Source organism: Falco rusticolus, chromosome 6, assembly GCF_015220075.1.
Source record: "Falco rusticolus isolate bFalRus1 chromosome 6, bFalRus1.pri, whole genome shotgun sequence".
Lineage (NCBI taxonomy): Eukaryota > Metazoa > Chordata > Aves > Falconiformes > Falconidae > Falco > Falco rusticolus.
In genome coordinates, this window is record NC_051192.1 from 86400511 (window position 1) to 86424300 (window position 23790).

Below are 23790 nucleotides of genomic sequence, written 5' to 3' on the forward strand. Positions count from 1 at the left end.
ATGATCAAATGGGACTCAGTTACAAGTAACTATAGTATTCCTCTTGTAATTTCACTTAGATTTTTGGAACCCATTTGTTGGGGAGGTGCCTTTTTTAAAAAAAAAACAACCTAATTTTACTGTAAGATTTCAATTTTTTTGGTTTTTTTCCCCTCCTAAAACCATACATCATGTATCCATCTCACTAATATGCCTTTTCTGTCCTTCTGTTATTAGGGAACTGTCCTTGATTACACCACGGATCGAATTTCCTCTGAATATTTATGCTATTTCTTTCATGTGGGTTAGAACTTGGTAATGTTTGTTTAAAAATCAGCATTATCTAAAAAACCTGACAGATCTTTGGCAAAAAATGAGGTTGGTTGTTGTACACGTGAAGTCACTTGGAGTGACTACAAGCCTTCCATTTCTTTTAAGGGGAGCATACATCATACGCAACAGTCCAGTAATTTTTATTTCTATTGCAAAGATGGTACCCATTACAATATATGTATTAGCCTGCTCCTGCAACTTTGTCATACGGAGCGAAGTTGAAATCAGTTGACAATTCTGCGCTCCAGAGAGACAGAAACAAAAGGGGCGTGAATTCTTTTTGGACACAAAGCCAGATCCAAGCTTGTAAGGAAGAATATAATGTCCCTTTTGTAGAGTGTCATCGAGATAAACTGAAATGTTGCAGAAGGGGGAGGAGGAGTTTTCAGCATACAAAAAACTAAGGTAAAGCGTTTGGCACACTAATATGTGTCAGTTGCTGCTATTGCAGGTTTCAGAGGGCAAGGTATGAACAGAAGAAAGAAGAAAATCAGATAAAATTCTGGTCAACTACCATGCATAAAAATTCATCTTAAGTTATTATTATTTTCTTCTCATTCATAGCATGGCCGGACCCCCCTGCATCTTGCTGCCCACAAGGGTCATCTCCACGTTGTCCAGGTTTTGTTGAAGGCAGGTTGTGACCTGGATATTCAGGATGATGTAAGTAGATACAACCTTCTTGCTTGGGGTGGAGGAGAAAAGGTAATTTGCAAATAACAGTAGGCTTTCACTTATTTGAAGTAGGATTAGATGAAAACAAAACCCGTCTCTCTATTTTCTAATTCAGAGATGTAAGCTATAATTTGGAGATGCAAAACTATATGGGAGACAATGTAAAATATGTTGTTTCAATGAATAGTTTGGTCCTCTTGCTCAAGCTGCAGAGCTTTATAAGAGCTGGTTGCATCAGGCGGGTATGAGTAAGAGTTACTGTATGCCACTTGGTGCAGAAATGAAATAAGAGTTCATTGTATTCTGTGGAAAACCACTGGAGGATGTCAGGTGGGGGACACAATCTGTTGTGATGTTTGCCTGAAGTGGGAGATGCTTTTTGTGTAGGCACATGCCACAGCGTGTAGAGCATTGAGCAGCTGCCCAGAGCACTGTGCAGCGTTGCAGGGAAATCGCCCTGCTGGCAGCCACACTCCATGTGGGGCCGGTTGCATCTGTGAGGCTGTCTTGTGGTGAAGCATACGCACACTGAAACCAGGTTTGAATTTAGCAAATGGTAGTTTGTTTTCATTTGGTAAAATATGCGAGTTGCTGGAATTTCTTGGTTTTCCGTAAGTAGTTCTAAAGACCAGGCTTTAAGGCACATTGGAGTGACTGGTAACGTGGTTTTAGTTACCTCACTCTGACGAACAAAGATGTAAACTTAAATGTGCAGCAGCAGTTGAATAACCATGACTTTTTCAGATGTGTTGCTAACTTCTGATAGCAAGCTGGAACAAATTTGAGGAAGGGTTGCTTTTATTCCCCCTGCAATAAATATGGTGAAGATTCTTCAAAGGACCTAGAAGTCCAAAGGCGGTTAGTAGAGGCACCTGTATGACTGTTAAAAGGACACTGGGAATGTCTAGGTGCCTTTTGAAAATCCCCTTAGGTGTTCGTTTGCATCTAGAGAGTCTTAAATACCTGTAGAAATTGGAAAACTGGTTTCCTTCTCTTCATGAGTAGCTGTTACCCTGTGAGATGTGAGCAGTCTGTCTGACAAGTTTAGAACTGGGGTACCAGTGCAGCCAGCTTTCGACTAAACTTGTTTTTCTAGAAAGAAACTTTGCTTCCTGTGCTCTTTATTCTTTCCCTGTGCCCATCTGTGAAATGGAGCAGATTTGCAAGCATAATGGGAGTATCAGTTTATTCAGATGTATCCTGAGTATGTTGTTTGACTTCTCCCAGCAAAAATGATTCATCAGGTATTTAAGACAAAATTGCAGGTACTTTACAAGTACAGTCAGTTTTCCTGAGAAAACCAAGTTACTGCTTTAAGAATGCTAGAGCTTCTACTGATCTGGTCAAATTGGGTTTGTGTGAAAACTGGGTTTTGAATAAGTCTGGGGTTTTTTTTAATTCTCTAGGAATAAAATCTAGGCTGTTTATATGTAAACGTGGTAGCCATAGTGGAAAAACAGTAAATCAGTGTTTGGCATCATTTCACTTTAGCAATGAGTCTTGCACTGTAGAAATATTCAGCTTGTAGAAGACCTACTTCACTTGCCTTGCAAGCTTCTGAGGGGCTTTGTTCATGACAATGGGATACTGCTTCTAAATGTGGTGACTAATCTGAACAGAGTAGATGCATGCTTGATTCACAGATACTGTTTCTTTAGAATGTATTTTGATTTTTAGCTCTGTATTTAGTACTAGTAATTTGGCTGGGGTTGAGGAGAGCCTCAGGAGATGCAGAGTCTCAGAGGGTGTGTTTGGATTTGTCTCAGAGGAGGAGGAAGGCTAAAACTCCAGGTGAAGATTTTTGCTTATGAAAGGTATTAACTAAAATATTTCTGCTTTCCTTTTACATAGGTCTTCAAAAAAGGTTCTCTATTTATGGTTTCTCCTTGTATAATTCATTTTTACACCTTATTTATGCCGCACAGAATATGTTCGTATTCTCTTTTAGTTGCAATCTATTGATTATGCCTTCGGTTACCTTTTTACTGTGTGCTTATTTGGCAGGGAAGGCGTCTTAGTTTCAAGCGTTGATTAACATCTGTACATTTCAGTGCTGTTTTTCAGGAATACAAATTTAGGTTCAGAGATTAAATTGTTCATGAGATTGGGGACTATCATATTTAATCGAACAGTAAATTACTTAGTTGATTTGTCTGTGGCATTGTTGTAATAAGACAAAAAACCCTCCAGGTTCTGAAAAGATGACCTATATTTTATTTTTCTAAATAACAGGAGAAACGTAAACATACTTTATTTTGGAGCTGACTCTCTTTAGCTAATCAACGAATGCAAGACTAACTTTTCATCTGCCACACGATAAGCAGAAACTTTAAAGTTGCTAGATGTCGTAGAGAGATTAAACCACTCGCTTCATGTTCTGCAGATACATTCTTTAAAACACAGTAAGAGCCGTAAGGATTAGTTGAAGAATGACCTCCAGTGGCCTGGAGTGGGATTATTATGAATTTCAACCAGTGGAGTCCAGCTCTGTAGAGTACGCCACCCCGGGAGCTAACTCTTTCCTTCTCCCTGCCAATCCTGAAAACTCTTACTGGGATGCCAGTGCCATCTCTGAATGGTCCATGAGTATCCATACAGCACACACCTCAGAAATAGTCAAGGAGAAAGTTGTCCCGGTGAAGGAAATCAAGGACGAAAAAGATAAGAGAAACCAGAAGAGAAGGGCTAGGAAGGAACCTAGAAGATCAGAAAGAGAGAAGGAGGTTAGAAATCTTGTTCATCAACCCTGCCTTGAGCTTGACATCTCCCCTGGCTGCATGCTGCGAAACATTGGCGTGGTGCTCTGGCATGACCGAGCTCTTCTGCGGTGCATGACTGCATGGCCGGCTGCGTGCTGGGCGCTCTGCGTCACCTTTCCTGCCCCCTGTGCACTTTCTGGGAATCTAACTGGGAAAACAAGCTGATTTAAAACAAAGGCCTGAGGCCCCAAAACTCCCTTTCTGGAAACTCCTGTTTAAGAAGCAGAAAATTAATTTCAAATGGAATTGAACCCAGAGTTCACAATCATTTGTAGCTGAATGTAAATATGAAAAGTGACTTATTCCTGTACCCCCATTTCAGTCTCATTTAAACTGTCATTTGTTTCGTTTGTGATTATTTTGTCATGCCTTGATCACTTCTGCTGGTCGTGCATCGTCATTTATCTTTCAGAGTGAAGTTGTTCTTACTGTGTATCGTGGTGATTGCCCTTTTTTTAGCAGAGGAGGAGGAGAGCAGCACAGAGCCATTGAGAAACACTGGGGCACGTTTGGTTGCCTTTGTTACAGCTGCTCCAGGATATCCACCTATGCCTTGTATGCCCCTGCGAGTATTTAGCACTTGGAGATATTTTAACTTTAAACATTTTGAACTTTATACCGTGGATTTAATGGTTTGATTTCATAGTGTAAGACTTTGCAAGTGTTTTTTGATACTTTGTGTCAGGATTGAAGGCATGAGGTTTTTGCTAGTTATTTTGGTGCAATTCTCCTGTAGCAAGACAGTTTGGTGATTTCTGCAAACATGGAGAGCCAGTGAGGAGGCAAAGTGTGACACTGGAGAGGGGCTTTAAAGGAGACTGTACAACTGATGGACGCTCTGGAGAATAGGAGCGTGCAGGAAAACAAGATATGGTGGTTCTAGTATTTTCTTTTTTAATCAGAGAAAGGAAAAAGCAACATGTATTACAAACTAATGTCAACCAAATCTCGTTAAATTTGGGCAGTGGAGTCTGTAACAGAGACCCCAATAACCCAGGACAGCAGGCAGGAGTACTAACACCTACCTGAAACCCTTTTGTAAGTTCCTTGTGTGTTTCCTTTCCCTTGGGGTGAAAGATGTAAAATAGATGCCTATCCAGTTCCCAGGGGCCTGGTCCCAGTGGTTGCATCCATGCTTTAAGTTTGTCAGCAAAGGAGGAGACTCCGGGAGGTAATTGCAAACACCCGGTGCCACCAGCCTAGCCAACACAGAAGCGCTAAAGGAAAAGGTAATGCCCAAATCCGTGGAGAAAGTCAAGATTTAGTTGTCTGCCTTTCTTCAGGACTCCCAGCCCGAAACCTTCTCCTGAAAGCAGGTGTTTAAGCTCTCTGTAAAAAACGTGGTTTCACCCTTCGGAAGCTTACCTGCTGGTGCTGGGCGTTGCTGTGCAGTAGCCTTGTTACAGGCAGAGCTCCCAGGGTGTGCAGTCCTGCGTCCTCTGCGCGGCGTGATGCAGTCTCCCATCCCAGTCTCCCATCATCTCCCGCTCTCTAGCCCAGTGAATACCAAGATTTTTCTTAAAACTTTCAACACGGCTGTGCTCTCACGGCAAGACAGGCCAGGTGAGTTCCATAACCTTTCGGCTGCTGAAGAAAAGCCAGTGGCCACCTCCTTCACCGGTCTCATTTCAAAGTTGCGCACCTGCAACTTGTGTGGAGCTTCTTCCTGCAAGCATGTGATGAGGGTGCTCACAGGGCAAGAGGGAGGAGGGGAGACGCCTGTGTCGGGAGGGGGTGTGCTACACGACAGCCCCCGCGGTGCCACCGTGTCTGTGGTGCCCTGTAGCAGCGTGCAAGCCGAGGTGCCTGGGGCGTTGGGGTGGGAGCGCCCGAGTGTTGAGTTGCCTTTCGTGGCTAAGCAGCAGCTGAGCATGGGGATTTGAGATGCATCGGTATAGACTTAAGTGCCTTAATTCTACCAAGCCTCACTTAAGCACCTAGGTGTCTTTTTGGCTTCAGGCCCACATCTGCACTCAGGCAGACTGTTGTTGCTGTCAAGGTCACGTTTGCATGGCACGGCACCGGAGTTATCTCTCTTCATTGCTGCTGAACTGCAGTGTGTTCCTAAGGCACAAATCACTTACAAATAAGATCATAAATTGTGCCCAACATAACAGTCTGGGCAGTTAATGTGCATTTACCAGTGTAATTGCTCTCTGAGCCCTCTGGAACAGCCCCCTAATGCCTTGCTAAAGGCAGAACTCCGATGAGCGCTTTCAGAGACACTTATTTTAGCAATTAATAAAGATACATGAGTCAGTGATTACACTGTCTGAAAATTCACATTGTGAAAAAATAATAACTCATCTGTGTTCTCTGACTCCATAAGAGGCAAGAGAGGGGTTTGCTCCCCTGCTGATGGGGGGGCAGGACAGGCTGGAAGCGCAGGGGTGCAGGCAGTGTGGTCTGTAGGTGGGCTGCACCACCTGTGGCTGGGTTGCTCAGTGACTGACATGCAGAGGCCGTCACAGTCAGGTGGTTCAGCTTCCACAGCACCTCTAAGCAGTTGAAGGTTAACGTGTGTGCTGAGGTCCGAGGGGACAGTCAACCCGGTCCTGCCCTGCTGGCTGAGGGGGCCCTAGGGGTGGTAGGGACCTTCACCAGGACATTGATACCTGCCATCTCTTCACTGGGAGGTGCCTCAGTCCAGGTGAGGCAGGGTTTGAGAGATCCTTTGACGCTCCCTGATACATGGATGAGGTATTTATTCACCCGGTCAAGGTGCTGGTTGGACCTTACTCTTAGATCCTTGGCTCTCCCTGTACTTGTGTAGGGAAGATGTCAGCACCAAAGCCCACACCTTGGGCAGGAGGCACCTGAGCCTGCCACCTGCGGGACCTGTGTCCCTTCATCTACCCAGGCTTCTGTTTTAGGGACCAGAATACAGTATGGGACAGAGCCCAGGCAAGGCTGAAGCTGTCCCAGTGCCGCCCTGCAGCCACAGTGAATGGCCCCCCAGCACATGGGCTGTGCTCCCGAGGAGACCTGCTCCTGCAGCAGTGAGGTGTGCTTCCTGCTTTCCAAATATGTGTTTGGTTTTAATTTAACTGAAATGCCATTAGAAGTAGCTGTCATACCGTCAGACCCCAAAACGTTGAATGGCCTTTGACCTCACCGCAATTACTGTGGTGGGATTGGGCTTATGACAAGAATAACCTTGATTTAAACTGGCCCAGCAAAAAGATTTTTAAGTATAAACTAAATCAAATAGAATCCATTCCTGCCCCCAGTTTGGTCTTCTGCACGATCAATTTTCTGGGCTGTTAAAAAGCAGCAACCATTGATCAAGCTTCATCTGTCGCAGTGGCAGATGTCATCTTTTTTTAGTCTTTATTATAATAAAATCTTCTGTAGTTTTGCTGGTGCGGCAGTACCAGTTGGCAGGGATAGGTTGGCAGATTATCTTCCACTTCATGGGAGTCAGAATGACCTTTGCACTGTCCACACAACCCACTGCTGCAGCAGCAGTAGCTTGCCCGTCATCAGTACCGTGCGTTACCCAAAGAGGGTGTTAAAGTTTTGCCCAGCTTCTTGGCAAGCAGATTTCTTTATAGTAATAGTTAGTGGAATCTGTCTGACACTTGCACTTGTGGGATGGTATAGTTTGGACATTTGCTGTAATATTTTGGTTATCTTTAACTTTGCAAGAAATACAGAAATTTAGAGACATTGCAGTGCTGTCAGCTTTCCAAGACTGTTTTTCTAAAAGTCCCAGTTTCTGGAACCACTACTGTCTTTGTTCAAAATCTCTTAAAATACATTTCCAGTCTTGATAAGGACAAGAACAAAAGTAAGAGTATGTAATCTCTGGAGACAAAACATAGAAAGCAATTTTTTTTTTAAAAAAAAGCCTTCAACACAATTTTTTTAAATCAACTTCATGATTATAAGTCAACTTAATTATTTAGTGGTGGTAGGCATTACAGGGGTTACTGAAAGGTTGTGGTTGACAGTGCTTATTGTGCTCTTGTTTTTATAATAACTATTAATCAATTAGTAACAATTTTGGTGTCGTTGGCACAAAAGAACCCCACCAAGAGCAACTTTAAGTGAGTTGCTAATTGCCTTTGAGAACAAACTATTCAAATGATCCAGTTATCTAAAGACTTGTAGACTGCAGGACAGAAAATACAGAATTTCCTCTAGTTTTAGTATTTAATATAATCTCGTATTCTCTGATAAATATTTGTAGTAGAAAAATTTCCGATCTGTTTAGGACTAGCTTTCCTGCAAGCTTTTTTCCCTGAGGGTACAGCGCAGATGTCTGCCCTGCACGTGCTTTTGATGACCATTATCTAGATAAGCAGAAGTAGATTGGATTCTCAGTCTGTTTATTCATCCCCAAAAAAGGCTGCGCGCAGCTTTGAACTGTCTTTGTGCCTGGACTCAGGCTGTGCTTCAGCATTGCAGGTTCAAAGCAACTTCAAAGGAAAGCCAAGACAGGTTGTTGTGGCAGCAGTGAAGCGACTGCAACTCGTATTCCCGTCGGTCAGCGTCTCACATCCCTTACGTGCTGCTGCATAAATCCTCCTATTCCCCCTCTTTTATCCGGGTCTCACCAACATGCACATAAAAGTGTATAGATAACCCTGGATGGGCAGGGCCAGTAGTTTGTGTCTCTCTAGCTTTCAGTTTGTGGAAGGCTTGTAGAAAATTAATCTTGGGCTCTCTAGCTAAGCAAATGTGTCCAACAGTTGTTAGAGGGGAGATGGGTGGGCAGTCAGACAAGATGACCGCATCAGCATCATTTGAAAAGTTGGCCATGAAGGAAATAAACTGATGTAAGAAATTTGCTTGGTGCTGCTACATGGCAGGTCAATGAGCAACGTAAGTTGTTTGGACCTCAGGATCGCACAGTCGCTTGGATGAAATAAGTTGATGGTCTTGCAGTTGTGCTCCTCATCATAAGATTGCCTCCACTCTAGTCCTAATTGGTAAATTCATCAGAGGTGCTGAAGAGACCGATCTCATCTCATGCTCCTTATCCTAAGTAGGGCTGATGGAGCAATCGGAGCCAAAACGGGAGAGCCTCATCCAGTTAGTCTAAGGACTGGAGGATCATTATGATGAATTACGACAGCCTGTGATTCCCTTTAGTTCCCTACAGATACTGCTGATTGTTGGACATGGAGTGCCAAATCGTGTTACATTCACTGCCCCCTAATACTGCCGTATTTTTAGAACGCTTCAGCGCTGTGTATGGGGTTGTGATGACTTGCAAACTTCTGTAAACAGTTGGTTTGTAGCTCTCTGATACTTTCAATAACTTCATAAATCTTAGAAACTTTAATGATAGTTGTTTACGGGGACTGTTTTCAAACGCAGTTTGGATCTGAGCGGTACGTGTGTTGAAGGTGCAGGCCCCTGCGTGTGTCGTATGCGTTTGCATTGAGTCAAAATGAGGTGGGAGTGGTACTGATGGCAAATCTGCTTCTTTTCGCAGGGGGATCAGACAGCATTGCACCGGGCTGCTGTCGTAGGGAACACCGATGTTATAGCAACTCTGATTCAAGAGGGGTGTGCTTTGGACAGACAAGACAAGGTAACAGGCGAAAGCAAAGCCCTGTGGGGTGGCAGCTTTGCCAGCCAGTAACGTTAAGGTCTCAGAGAGGAAGTTGTGGTTTATCCTCCTGAGTAAGTATTGGATGCTTTGAAAGTAATTTGAACAGTTACATTGAAAACAAAGCTGTACCATATCTTTAATATAAATGACTGTTACAGTTATTTTTTATATCAGGCTGGTAGTTTTTGGTTTAAGAGTGTCTTCTCAGCTCATTAAGGGGGGAATTAAAGAAATTTACAATCTTGCTATGCTCTATGCAGAACACTGCAGTTTCTCTTGATTATCCCAGAAACTGAGAATGCTGGGCTGTAAATTTAGTTTGGGAGTAAATATAACTTAATTCCAAGTTCCAAACAAAAGGAATAACAATATTTTTACGCTCTTCTAAAAATAAAATAAAAAATAAGCTAGTAGGAAAGGAAAATGTTTTATTTTTCAAGTGAGCAGGTGGGGTATGCAGCTGCTGCGTTCTGATATGTAATACTACCGCGCGTGTGGACACAGCGCACTAACCCTCTCTTGTGTGTGTGCTCTCCAGGATGGGAACACCGCTCTTCATGAAGCGTGTTGGCATGGATTCAGTCAGTCTGCCAAAGTGCTCGTTAAAGCAGGAGCCAATGTTCTTGCCAAGAACAAGGTGAGACCCATGCAGGAGGAGCTTTCAGTTCCAGTGTAAGGTGGCAGATTCTCAGCACTGGAGATTTCTGGCCATGGCACTTCTCAGCGGGTGGGGAACCAGCTCTTAGTGGGATATTTTTTTTCTCTTCCTTTTCTGCATTTACTGCGCCTGGATGCTTCCGCCACAGGCATTAGGAAATTCATATTTTGATAGCTGACACAGGAGGAACTCAATAGCACGTTGACGATACATTAATTACGGCTGAGGTGTGCTGCAATTCTTGTGGAAATCCCATGGTGCTTTAATTTATACCAAGCGGATTCATTGTGATTGGTGTGATTTAAAATGAAAACTAATTGTACTAATAGGAAAATGGCATTCAGAATCTTTTTTTTTTTTTTTAAAAAAAAAATTAAACAACCAAAGGAACGTAAGCCACAGAGGGGAAATAATAGTGTATCTTTTGTTACTAAGTTCTTCCTAATATACATTAGTGTAGGCTTTTACCAAAATCTTGTAATGAACCTGGATTATGTTCCTCTTGGTATTTATAATACCTTGAGAGCAGTTTAGAGGAGAGGATAACAAAGCAGGGAGTTTTAGTTCCACTCTAATTGTAATACCTGTGGGAAACTTCAATTCACTAATTCAAGAGTTAATGGAATAGTCTGGGAAATGGCAGGAGCAGCCTGTGGTGCGAGCTGAGTCCGGGTTTGGACCGATGGGTCAGCCAGATCGCACAGTTGGCACCGTGCCCTTTGTTAGAGGTGAGAGGGCTTTGGGATGGCTTTATGGGATCTCTGAGCGTTTTTTGGTAAACATGTCTCTAAAACTACAGCTGAAAGGGGCTAGTGAAGAAAAGGAAGAAAGGAGACAGCTGGCCAAGGACTAAGATTTTGAGTAAAAAGGCACGGTGCCTGGGCATAGTGTTTTGTATGTGCACGTGTATATGTGCAGTATATATACATATGTTTATACAAGCATGGTCACTTTGTGGTCTGTAATTGCATCATCTTTGATATTATTTTATTTGTCTTCCTTCTTTTATATTGTTCCAACTTCCAGGTTTTATTTTTGTAATGGTTTTTGCTGTAATGTTTACCTAGATTGGTATCAAAGGGACTTGGGCAACTTCCCATGCTTGACTTTATAGTCTTGTGAACCATGGTACTGCTATCCCTGGCTAGGCTTGCTATGCCTATACGTGTACTGCTGTACAAAGGTGCGGGCTTAAGATGCAAGTGTGGTTATCCTGCATGCTTGGATGCCTCAGGGTATTAGAAGATTTAGCTTACAATACAGCGTATGTCAACAGGAGACAGCCTCTCTTGGAAAGCATGTGCACAGAATAGCTCAGCGGGGTTGACGTCTGAAACATGAGTGGCAGACTTTAATACTGTGTGAGCAGCTCCTGCGCTGGTCTTTGATGTCTTACCCACACAATCCTCTCCCTTTGCATTTCACTGTTTGGGTGTTTTTTAAGACAGGATCTTTTCTCAGGAGCTGCTGAAAAATGTGGGAATTGTGCCTGCTTGCACACACGCATGGGCTTTTACCCCTTTTGATTTCAAGAAAAATGAAGAGCCTAAGTCTGCTTAATCCCAAAATGGTTTCTCTGGTCTCTCAACATTTTATGTTACTCATGAAAAGGCATAATCTTTCTGACAGCTTTCCAGGCAGCCAGGGCTGAGTGCCATGTGCAGGAGCACCCTATGGGCTGTTGACTTACGCCTGGGCATCATGCAGTTTTGGCTGGATGGGACAGATACAGCCTGCTAGATTTGCCATATCCTGCTAAGCAGAAGAAGACGGGAGGGATTTGGCTCTATTTGCTGTAACTCCTGATTAATATCGCCTGAAACTGCTTGGGGAACGCTTGTATGGATGCACTTCTTGCAGCACAGCACCCCGAGAACAGTATAAAAAAGAGCAATGCAATTGAAGACAGCTTCTATATTAAGTGAAATGCAGAGGACAGATAGGAGACCTGGGATTTTAAAGGCAAGTCAGGCAGGCATTTGAAGAATGGGACAACACGTGGGTAAACCACCGGGGTAGCAGTATTCCTCCTGTGCAGCAATCACACTGGAATAGATCATTCCGTGAGATCGGTTGTGGCCGCCTTTTAGATCCTCCATCAGTCTGTACATTTCAGTGGAGGTTCAGTAGGCCAGGGAGGACCCCCACATCAGTACAGCTCGGACCCGCTCTCCCTCTCACAGAAGGTGGTGAGAGATTTGTCGCCCCTTGGGAGATGAGCCAGATGAGCCTGATTTGCGAGCCCTGACCCTAGGCACCGGCTCCGTGACTTCTTCCACCACTGAGGTCCTCACCTCACAGCACCTCACCCGTCACCTGCTGCACAGGACCTCTCTGCCTTCCCACCAGGGCTGACCTTCCAAACAGCAAGTGATAAAGACATTGCAGAGGCTTTTCTGGATAAACCCAGGAGGGAAAAAATTGACGCTTAAAGTGCAATTTAGCTGAGAAAGAAAATCATGTCTGCCGTAGCCACTGTAGCTGCCACAGTAAGCCCCAGCTACATTCAGGCCTGAAAGAGCCTGTAATGTGGAAATGCAGACCAAAGACCACACCAAGAGTTGGCCTTTTGTAATTCAAACCCTGCAGCTTTGATCGGTGTGTTGAAAGCACAGGGAACAAAGTAAAGGACATAACGAAGGTGAACTGGCAGCCTAGTAAATGCGGAAACCCGTTTTACTTGAGCTGGTTTAATTTCTAGCTCCCAATAGCCAAAACCCCCAAACATTTTCAGGCCAACAGAAGCCAAATGCTGCCAGAAAAACTCGTCAGACCAATAAAATCCTTCAGTGTTAGAAAGACAATACACAAACAAACTCTTCTTTGATTTCTGTCTGTAAAAACTGTAAGTTTACTTCTTTCAGGAACCTTAGCGTGTGGTTCTTTGGGGTTTGGGTTGCTTTTTTTGCCTCTTCTCATCTTGGCTGGAGACTGGCCTGCTTTCTCAACATTGAAGCTTCCCGATAGCTTAAAATCTGCATCCTGCCCTGTGAAAGCACCTACAGACCCAGCCAGACTTGGAGCTGGTTCGTGTTAGAGCTGTAAGGAAACAGACGTTACTGTGACCCCGTCTGCCTAACACCTTGCAGCAGTCACGGCTGGCTTTACTTGAGATCAGAGATGCTGTGCCATGGCAGCATGATTCTTTGTGTGTGTGCACGGGGGAAACCCGAAACGCAGGAGTTATTTCTTTAAATGAAATATTTGATAGTGCTGTTTGATATTAAGGAACAAGGCAGTTTCTAGAGTCTTTGCTTCCTGCAAACAGATTTGACTAACACAGATATCGTTAGACTGTCCAGTTTCTCCCTTTACTATATCCCAGATAAATAATTTTAATGATGAAGAGGGTACTTCAGTCTCCACGTTCATTCAGCTCATATCTTTGGGAAAATAACAGCGACAGTTTCCCACTCCTGGGTGGATCTTCTAGCGGGAAGACCTGTGAGGCTTTATTTTTTAACGCTTATGTCCAATTTCTAAATACAGCTTTTATATTTTACTGTATTCCTCTAAGGCAGGTAACACACCTCTTCACCTGGCTTGCCAGAACAGCCATTCCCAGAGTACTCGTGTTTTGTTGCTTGGAGGATCTCGAGCAGACCTCAAAAATAATGTGAGTTTTGAAAAGAACGTGTTATTTTTTTTCTGGGCCTTTGTTTTAGTTATATTGCTTCAAGTTGTAGAAATACTCAGAAATGCTTTACGCTGTGGTTTTTATTATATATGCTATTGAAGAAGCCCACTAACGAGCCGTTGTATACATCATGTACAGGAATGCTTTTGATAGGACTGAGCGATGCACTACTTGTACCCATCTCTTAAGCAGGGATGGAAGAAGCCAAAGAGGGTTTTGCTGTTGCACAGACTGAGGCAGCTGGTCCTTTCCTGCTTTTTGGGGTCCTGATGGCCCGACCCATACGCTGTCGTGCAATTCTGCAAAAGGGCTTCTCTCTCAAAAAGGTGGAAAGCTTAAAGGGGTTTTATGCCAGAGCGGTGAAAGTCCCTGTGCTCGCTGAGACGGATAATACATACTGTGCACTGGTCTGTCAAATTAGGTAGATTCAAGGTGACTTCAATTTCAGGCAGCTTTCTTCCTATTGTATAATGATTCCGGCATGACAAAGGAAAAAAAAAATATCTACAAAAGGAAGCCAGATGTTTTTGTCCCTGCTCGACAACAAGGTGGGCAGAGGCACACAGAAATGGAAACCCGTGGGGCTCTGCTCCCAGCTGCCAGTCCCAGCTGCGCATGTGCCACCCCTGGTGGGGACGCTGCTCTGGCCCACACTCCTCATGTTTGCTTCATTATGTGCAACACCGAGTTGAGTTTCCAAATCACACTGGTTTGTGGTTCAGAACAGATTTAACAGAAAAATGTAAATCAGGTTTTGTAGTGCAGTAAACCAGCATTTTTTAATTCCAGTATTTCCTGTCAGTGGTTAAAGAATTCGTACCCCCACCTTGCCTGACCCCAGCTCTTGCTGCACCTTCCCACCCGTGACAGTAGATTCTGTACTGCAGAGAAGACAGCGTTGCTGTTCAGTGGGGGGGTGTGGCAGTTACTGCCCTTTTTGGTTTAATGGGGTTATTTCATCCCTGAACACCATGACAAGCACAAGCTTTCTTACTGCGATTCAATGCTCAGAGCTTTGTTTCTGTTTGCAGGCAGGAGATACCTGTCTGCATGTTGCTGCTCGTTATAATCACTTGCCCATCATTAGGGTGCTGCTCAGTGCTTTCTGTTCTGTCCATGAAAAGAACCAGGTCAGTGCATGAACCTCATTGCGACTCTGTGCCCTTTGCATACAGCTAGTTGTTGGGAAGAGGGATTCCTACCAAAGTAATCCCGCTTCACTCTGTGTCACTGTACCGCCATATGCCTAAGCTTTTAGGAATAGCCTTAAAGTAACCGCATATGAGGGGGTTTATTATTTTGCCATCGCATTTGCATCATTTCTTTAGAGCATTGCCTTTTTGTGAGGTTCTGCAATGGTGTGTTGGTGTAAAGGGGGGTTTGGAACGGGGGTGGTAGCATAGGGTTAGGAGTTGGTGCTCCTGGGTCGTTACCAGTTCTGTGCAGAATGAGACTGGGCGAGAGACCCGTTTTATGGGGGCCCATTTTCTCCACCGTAACAAGGATTTAATGATCCTACAGCCATTACAGAGACATTGTGAAGCAGAACTCACTCATGTTCAGGTGCTACAAAAGCGCAGATTCCTCTGGAATACTTCACTTTGCTGCATTTTGCAGTAGGGGGAATTGAAAGGATGTAAGTGAAGAAAAAGTATGCTTTAAATTCCAAGCAATGATTAGTCTAACCTAGCATTAATCATCCATAGCTGTTTTATAGAGAAGTAATTGATTGCTGTATCTATAGCATAGCCTAATTGGGTGGTAGAAGGGAATGGATTTAGTACAGTAAAGTGTGTTAAATCTGCTAAATAAACAGATTATGTGGTGCTTAACCACATTGTCTCGTATTCCTGGGAAATTTTCCACATGTAGTTGAGGATCATAAAGATGTTTTCTGATCTGTGCATTTAATCTTTTGTCTTAGATATGAGATACTACAACAAACAAAATGGGTTTCAGCATGTTAAATTTACTATGTAATTTTATTTGGAAATGAGTTTTTTAACTTACAAAATGAGCTACTGAATATTAAGATTAACTGGTGTGAATCTGGCCCAGAGAGACATTCCAGTCCTTCACTCCCCAGCACTACCCTGAGTTGTTCCATATTTGCACATATAATGATTTTATTTATGAATATGCCTCATCCAAGTTCGCAACGAGCAATAGATACTCACTAGTCTCAAGGAGATCTAATTTTCTGAAGGCAAAGGGGACAGGAGGGCGTTATATACACGTGTCCAGTCTCCCTCGAGCAGCTGCTGGCTCTGTTACCAGTGCCTAAATCTGATCACAGCTGTCTTCACCACACTGCACCGGGACAAGGACAGAACACTGTGTTAGTGCTGGACCTGGATTGTCTCCTGGCTTTGGTCCAAAACTTGTTTTTCTTGAGGAATCTCACGAAGAGAACACCAGCCATCTCGCTGCTGGTACTTACCTGGTTCTTTCCGAGTAATGCGATACGTGACCACCTGTGCACCAAATAATCAAACCTGCAAAAAAAAAAAAAAAAAAAAAAAAAAAAAAGAGAAAGGAGGTTTTGGTGGGAAAACTGATTCTGCCCTCAGATGTCGTACCCATTTGCTGGTGTTAGAGCTGAGCTGTCTCTAATAAGCGGCATTGTGTGTCACTTGGTTTAGTTAAACCAGGTCACCAGAACCCCAGCTGCATTTCTCAAAACAAGGCTGAAGTAGGTCCTTGCCCCCTCCTGTCCCCATCTTTCCTCCCAGCTCCGCGTTTTTTTAATTGACCAGGCCTTATTCAAGCTTAGCTGTTGCATCAGTGTTGGTCTTTTGACCTCTTGAGTATCTTCTAGGAAGGCGTGTTTTCTGCAGGGTGAGGCCCAAGGACTTGTGTTACACGGTTGTTTTCTGCTTTCTGACTTGCAGGCAGGGGATACTGCGCTCCATGTAGCTGCTGCTCTGAATCACAGGAAGGTGGTTAAGCTGCTGCTGGAGGCAGGGGCTGATGCATCCGTTGTCAACAATGTAAGCAGGACGTGGAGTTTCTCTGGTATCTGGTATTAACGCAGGCCCCCTTCAACGCTCTTCGTATCGTTGGTAGGAAATATTTGGGTGTTAGATTGAATTAAATCTGGGTAAATGAGAGCAGCTGGTCACTTTACTCTTGTGCACAGAGCATGTACTAACCTTGGGTGGAGAAATTCCACTTTTCTAGTAGCTTGTGTTTTGAAGGAAATGGTGTTTTCTTTTTGCTCTCAGGCAGGTCAGACCCCTCTAGAGGTTGCCAGACAGCACAATAACCCTGAGGTTGCGCTTCTCCTGACTAAAGCGTCACAGGTATCTTACAAACCCCTCCCCAACACACACATACCCATGGAGCTGAGGCCAGTTAACCTCGGGAGGCTACATCCCCTGGTCCTTAATCTTCTGCTGTGAAAGGTGCCTACATTTCTGCTGGCGTTGTGTGCTGGCCTCAGGTCTGTGGATGTGGAGCCTTCCACCCCCACGCCTAGCACGGTGTCTGGATTAAGCCCCAGCATTAAGCAGGCGCTGTGAGTGGTGCCGCTGTCCTGAGCAGCAGAGGATGGAGTGGCCAGAGGCACTTGTTCCCTGCAGTGATTAGAAAGCTGCCTTGTACCCAGAATGTTCCTGGGTTGTGTCACTCTGGTACCTGCCTCGGACACATCCCATCCCCGGGATGGTTGCTCCCACTGGAAGATGCTTTGCAATGGGGACAAAACGTCCTGTTTATATTCTGCTGCTGTGTGTGAAATGCTGTAAATGCTCTTCAGCCCAGAAGGCACGTGGGAGGGCTCTGTATCGGGGTGTGATCCCTGGCCTGTTCCTCTTGGTCACCTCTGTGTGAGAGGGGCTGGGCTGGGCTTGGCAACCAGCCTGAGGACACAGGAGGAGGCGCTCACCCTCCCAGGGTGCAGCAGAGTGCCCCGGCAGGCTCAGCTCGGTGGCGGTGGTGTGTTTTCGTGGCTATAAACACCCACGTTGTGCTTGGCCCATCAGCCTCCATCTGGCAGCACGCCCTCCTTTATCCATTGCCATGGAGGTGAAAAAGGTCTGCCCTGTTACTTGGCTTCTGTGGTAGGAAGAGTGTGACATCGCTGCGTAACAGTGTGGTCTGCCTTCAGGTCTCGCGTTTTAACCGTGGAAGAAGCCTGAGGAAGAGGAGAGAGAGACTGAAGGAGGAAAGGCGAGCTCAGTCAGTACCACGGGATGAAGTGGTACAGAGCAAGGTACAACCCAGCGTTACCAGCCGTGTCTGCTGCGGGGAGGGAGCGCAAATAAAACCCATCGGGACCGTATCTTTGGAGCCATCACTTGTGCATGACCACGGCAGCTGTCTGAGGCAATCTGTCGTGCTTTGCTGGTACAGAGTTGCCCACTCACGTGTGCACAGCAGCTTAAAAAAACTGGGGAAGTGAAGAAAAGGTGCCTTTTCCCCATCTCTGCCACTGCTCTGACCTCCCTGTCTTTGCTTCAAGCAGGGCAGCGTCTCAGCTGCTGATGACACACTGAGCAGCGACCAGCCACCGCAGAGGAAGAGCGATCTGAAGGATGAACCGCGGTTGAACTCACCAGATCCCAAAGGAAAGAAGAGCAAAAAGAAAAAGCCAAAGGAAAAGGTATATCAGTAGATTTAAAATGGTAAGAGAGAGAAGGATAGTTACTGAGCAATAGTACAGGTGTCCCTTCAGCGCATCGGCGAATCAGGGCAGCAGCCTCACCATGCCCATGGGGCAGAGCTAGTCTTCAGGCAGAACCCATTGCTGGTGGGGAAATTCTGCTGCAGAGGGTCACGTGAACCAGAATTGTACAGAAATTGCATTATTGTGCAGACAGACACCAAGCTTGTGGCCAGCCACTGCAGCTGGACTGCTGTTTTAATCAGCTTTTTGCTGTAATTGTCACGATGGATGTCCCGTTCCCCTCAGGAACAGTTTACCAAGAGGCTCACAAATAGGGGGAAATGTTGTATTTTGTGCAGGTTTCAGCACTCTCGGACCCCATCTCCCCAGCCGATCAGCAGCCGCTCCCTCGGCCTCAGCAAAATGTGCCCAAGCGCAGAAGTAAACATCACTGCTCCTCTCCCCCCCCGCCCCACGAGGTCCGAGCCTACCAGCTGTACACACTGTACCGAGGGAAGGACGGGAAGGTGATGCAGGTGAGCGGGAAGGTGATGCAGGTGAGCGGGAAGGTGATGCAGGTGAGCGGGAAGGTGATGCAGGTGAGCGGGAAGGTGATGCAGGTGAGCGGGAAGGTGATGCAGGTGAGCGGGAAGGTGATGCAGGTGAGCTGCCCCCGGGCAGGGTTGCCCCGGGGATAGAAAGTCCGTTTGATTAACTCACTCTGGGTGGTATGAAGTGATGGCTGCGGGTTTGTTTTCCTGGTTTGGGCTTCAGCTGCATTTTGGCCTGAAGTCTGATGAACAGTAGGCTGGTTTTGTGGATGATAAACGTGACATGCTTAACTAGTTTTGATCTACAAATGATTTCCTGTTTGGATGTAAGGTGGGAACTGCGATTGGAAATGACACTGGAATGTTTATGATACGCTTTGAAACGTTAAGATTTGTGACAGGAAATTCAAAGCGCTTTTCTAAGGAGAAAAAGTGAAAGCAGCGTGGCAGCACTGAAGCTTGCTACCTAAGCCAAGAGCTTGAGTACACTCAATAGGTTTTGTTTCAATTCTTTCTGTTTATTGCAACATGTCCTTGGGGATTCAAGGAGGCAGGAGCTGTACAGAAACTTGGAGTTGGCAGCTGGTGTACATTTATTCCAGTTTAGAGGCTGGTATTTTAGTCATTTCATTCCGCAAGTATTTACCAGTACACATTTATAAAAAGCATAAAACTGGTCAGCAAGTTACCCTGTAGACATTATAAATGTCTGTATTGTCGTTTTCTGAATACTGCCCTCCTGTACCTCTGGGAGGTCAGTCCTTTCATTTCCTTAGCTTCTCACATGCATCTACCCGCTCTCCTCAGCCCCTCGCTGTCAGGAAAATCCAGATGATTATAAAATAAAATAGTAGAAATTCAGCAGATGCTGAAGATCACTCAAGTCAGACTTCAGAGATTTTACTGGCCGTATTTTCCAGCATCTCCCTGTATAACGCTTGGGAAATTTCCAGACAGGGGCACTGTGGCATTATCCTAACAGCAGACACCAGAAAGGATGGAGGAGCTTTCATATGTTAAAAGGAGTATCTCCCTGCCCCTAGGATCCGACGGTAGGAGCTTGGGCCAGTGGGAAGGACTTGGGGAGCAGGAAGAAGGTGCAGAGAGCAGACAGGATTTGTATACAAACCTAACCTATTCACGAGGATTAGCGTAATAGAGCTAGACTCTCGTTCCTCCCCTTCTTTTTTCCTCTCTTTCTTCTTTGATGCCCTCAGGCCCTGAATAGCAAACAGAATTTAAGTACCTGTATTTCTGAAGCTTTCTTTAGTGCTTAGCAAACCACCTGCCTTGCCCTGCCATGGGAATAACATAACCCCCAATTTGTCAGGGCCTAAAGAGAGAGGGAGGCTCCTCTGCAGCCAGATTCAGAGCAGCCCCTGCGGGTTCCTGACTCACCCCCTGAAGGAGCCAGCCTTGCCTGTGGGCAGCAGTGGAAGCCGATGAGGGTTAGCTGTCCTTGCTCAAGGGAGCCTTTGGTGACCACCTCCCTGAGAGATTTAAACGTGGTCGGTGCGGCTCCCCTTGCAGAGGAGCCTGGACATGGTGTCATGCCAGTCCAAGGATGGCAGCGGTGTGCACAGAAGACAAGGGGCAGCTGAAGGCCAGCAGGAGCTGTGGGACCTTGACATAGAGTACAAAATAATAAAAAAAAAGCGCTAATTATTGGCATTAGGTTAAAATACAACCGCCCCCAAACCCACCCAGATACACGTCAGGGATTTTTTGTACAATTCAGAATGACAGCGGGGGGGGTATAGGCCTGTAACACGGTACCCTCACACGCACACAGTGCCACCGCGTACGTGATCTGAGCGCACCGCTGGTGGCCGCAGTGGAACCGGCACTCCGTGCGTTAGGATGCATCCATATAAATCAGATCAATCCTTTTCTAGTCTCGCTGCTTTTCCAACTAAGCGCCTGTTTACTGAGCTACGGTAAGACGTTATCAGGAGGGTGAGATACAGTACATGGTACAGAGGAGCCCAAGACTGACTCAAGAAAGCTGTGATAATGTTCCAGGTGTGCTAAGGGAACAGTGGGATGTAGCAAGTAAATGTATTACTCCTTTCAGGCACCGATAAATGGATGTCGTTGTGAGCCCCTGATAAATAAACTGGAGAATCAGCTGGAGGCAACGGTGGAAGAGATAAAAGCTGAATTTGGGACAGTACAAGACAAGATGAATGTTAAGCTGGGCCAGATGGAAAGCAAAACTCAGCATCAAGTAAGAATATGACCCTGAGGTCTGCTTGTCCGTATGACTACAAGAAACATACTGTAAGCTTAATGAATGTTTCCATTGCCATGATTCGTTTATTGGTTCTTGTGTTGTAAAAATGAACCTGAGAGCTAATACTCAAGACCAGGGAACTGTGACATTCCACAGGGATCTAATGTTGCAAACTAGAGTTTTGCAAAAAACACTTTATAAAGTGTTAGGGCCTCAAGCAGTCTAGATTTATTGTCTAAAGAAGCACTGGAAGCCACTTAAGAGGGAAACTTAAAAGTCAGAAGGCAGTTCTGCAGCTGGTTGGTTCATAATTGTAAAAATCCCTCTTGCTGAATTCTGTTTGCACTGAGATCCAAAATAGTCTAAATTATTTTTTAATTGTTGTTCATTGATAATTTTGTGACTGAACCTTTTTGCAAACTACACCTAGTTGTAGTTGGCAGCATTCCTAGAAATGAAGACTGAAAAACAGCCTGTACTTGTGACTTACCAGGTTCACAGATGGGGGGTTTATTTGCTGTTTAACATGATCATCTCAGCTAAATTGTTTTTTGGTTTTGTGTTTTTTTTTTCTTTTTTCCCCCACAGCTCCGTGTTTTAGACAAGCTTATGGCTGAGCGGCTGTCCGCAGAGAGAACAGAGTGCCTTCACCGCCTGCAACAGCACACTGAGCTGGAAAAAAATGAGGGGGAGAAACGGCAGGTAGGGCTTGAAAGAGCTACTCCCTGTTAGCTCCGATGGATCACCTCACGAGTTTCATTCCAGCAGGCAGAGAGAATATTGGAGATTTATCTCATCTGTTGAAACAGGCAAAAGAGTTTCAAAACCCACATTATTCCTATCCACCACCTTAATATCTAAACCAAATTTATACAGCTTTTACATTAGAAATGGGGAATGTGAAATCCAGTCCCACTGTCATAGTTTAATTTGGTGGGTCTGAAGCGAGACCTGTAACATAGGTATTTTTTTCGTATAACATAGTGCTTTGCAAAACTTCCTACTACTAAATTTTTAACAGTTGTACTTTCAGCTTTTGCTTCATTAAAGGACGTCTGCAGGAACATCTGCAAACAGTAACAAAGGCCAAGATCTGTGGTGTTCCTTTTAGTTCTCATCCATGTGACCGTGTGCCCTGGGAATCTCTCCCTTCTGTGTTTGATCTTTTTTCCCCTCATGCATTAAGAAGCTTCAGTTCTTCCCTCTGACTTTGGCAACAGCACACTACCTCCAAGTTGTGTGTTACTGCAAATAGGCAAGTTCTTTTTGTATGCTTGTTTAACCAGCACTACAAGAATAACTGTTCCTGTAGAGATCCAGCTCTTGCCCTTCTAGCTTCTGAAAAAACTTACCACTAAAACATACAAGAAACTTGTGTTTCTGCACTCACACAGGTAAATATAAAACACAATTATTTTTCTCATTATTGGTATTCTTCTAAGAGTTGAGAAATACACTTTGTGCTAGTAAAATGTCACTACTTTTTAAAAGACCATTCCAAATCTTGTGTTAAATTGGCAGCTGTGATAATCCTAGCATAAACTACCAATCAAGATACTTCAGTCTGCCATCTGCAAAGCACTTCGCTCCAAAAGAAAGTACTTACCAAACTAAGGCAGCGTTAGTTTTTATTTCATAATAGGAGACAGTATTATATTGGCTTCTGAACGCCTAGGCTTGTGCTCCATCTCCTTGTAATCTCTGTTTAAGAAATGAGATACTGGAGTGACAGGTCAGGTGAACTGCTGAAATTTCATTAAGTGCTATCAGCTGTTCCTGTTGTGTCGTGTCTAATTGAAGCTACTGGAAAACCCGAGCTGGGCTTTACTAAATGCACGGACTAAGTGTCCATGGGCATAGGAGGGCCTGACCTGAATTCGTGATGCTGTATGAGTAAGAGGGTAAAAGAGCTACTCATATTTTAAATGGTTACTGGTAAATGCCTCCGCAGCTGACACTTACTAAGCACCTTTGTAATTTGAAAGTGGTTAGTAATTTGTCATTTGGCGTGGGACTCATCTTTGTCCCTGAATGACCAGAGAAGCAGAGGTTGGCAATGGTATAAAGCTGTACCCCAGAAGTGTTTAATTTGACTCTTAAAAAACGGCAGTTTTGACCACATGTGATGTTCCTTGCACTTAGAAAGTACCACTGACTGTACGATCGAACAAGTCATCCCTGATCCAGATGACTTACGGTCGCACCTTCAAACTAAGAGGTGGTAGCTTGGACTAAAGAAGGTGCCTTTCGCTAGCTAGTTCTTCATCTTTCCTAATTTGCAGTCCTTTAAATATTCCCAATGGCAGCACACATATCTGTACAGGGAGTCTAAGCCCACAGACAACCTGGCTTGCTTCTCCTTGTCCCTACCACACGTCCTCAGCAGCTCGGAACCAATCACAGGACCATCTAATTTACAGTCTTTTTCTCATAGATTTCCTTGGTTGATGAGCTGAAGACGTGGTGCATGTTGAAGATTCAGAATCTGGAGCTCAAGCTTTCTGGAGATTCCAGGTCATCGAGACCAAAGTCAACTTTGTCCACTTGTGAGTCTCTCACCGAGACCCTGGATACCGAGAACCACCCCCAGAGTGGCAAGGACTGCAAAGCCAGCCAGTCCGTGCTGCAGTCAGAGGGCTCCCACCAGCACTCCTACACCACGCTTCCCAACAGCCTCTCGGAAGACGGGGGAAGGAGCAGAGTGCAGATGCCAGGACAGAGCTTTGGGCAACATTTTTGCAATCAACGCGATGATGGGTCAGGTACAACCTTGTTAGGTGCTTAGATGTCATAGTC

General features: G+C 44.9%; 1 protein-coding gene across 4 annotated transcripts in view; it reads left to right on the top strand.

The window, feature by feature from the left end:
- The window catches only part of ANKRD6 (ankyrin repeat domain 6), a 102278-nt gene that overhangs the window by 72650 nt on the left and 5838 nt on the right, over nucleotides 1–23790 (top strand). For 3 of the 4 annotated variants that reach the window (XM_037392996.1, XM_037392997.1, XM_037392998.1), the window contains 13 exons: nucleotides 877–975; nucleotides 9190–9288; nucleotides 9848–9946; nucleotides 13485–13583; nucleotides 14636–14734; nucleotides 16496–16594; nucleotides 16829–16906; nucleotides 17713–17817; nucleotides 18070–18207; nucleotides 18570–18746; nucleotides 20836–20988; nucleotides 21583–21696; nucleotides 23429–23756. In XM_037392996.1, the coding sequence (XP_037248893.1) occupies nucleotides 877–975; nucleotides 9190–9288; nucleotides 9848–9946; nucleotides 13485–13583; nucleotides 14636–14734; nucleotides 16496–16594; nucleotides 16829–16906; nucleotides 17713–17817; nucleotides 18070–18207; nucleotides 18570–18746; nucleotides 20836–20988; nucleotides 21583–21696; nucleotides 23429–23756 (1687 nt within the window). The remainder of the gene's footprint in view (nucleotides 1–876; nucleotides 976–9189; nucleotides 9289–9847; nucleotides 9947–13484; nucleotides 13584–14635; nucleotides 14735–16495; nucleotides 16595–16828; nucleotides 16907–17712; nucleotides 17818–18069; nucleotides 18208–18569; nucleotides 18747–20835; nucleotides 20989–21582; nucleotides 21697–23428; nucleotides 23757–23790) is intronic. The other variant, XM_037392999.1, reaches the window with a different exon arrangement.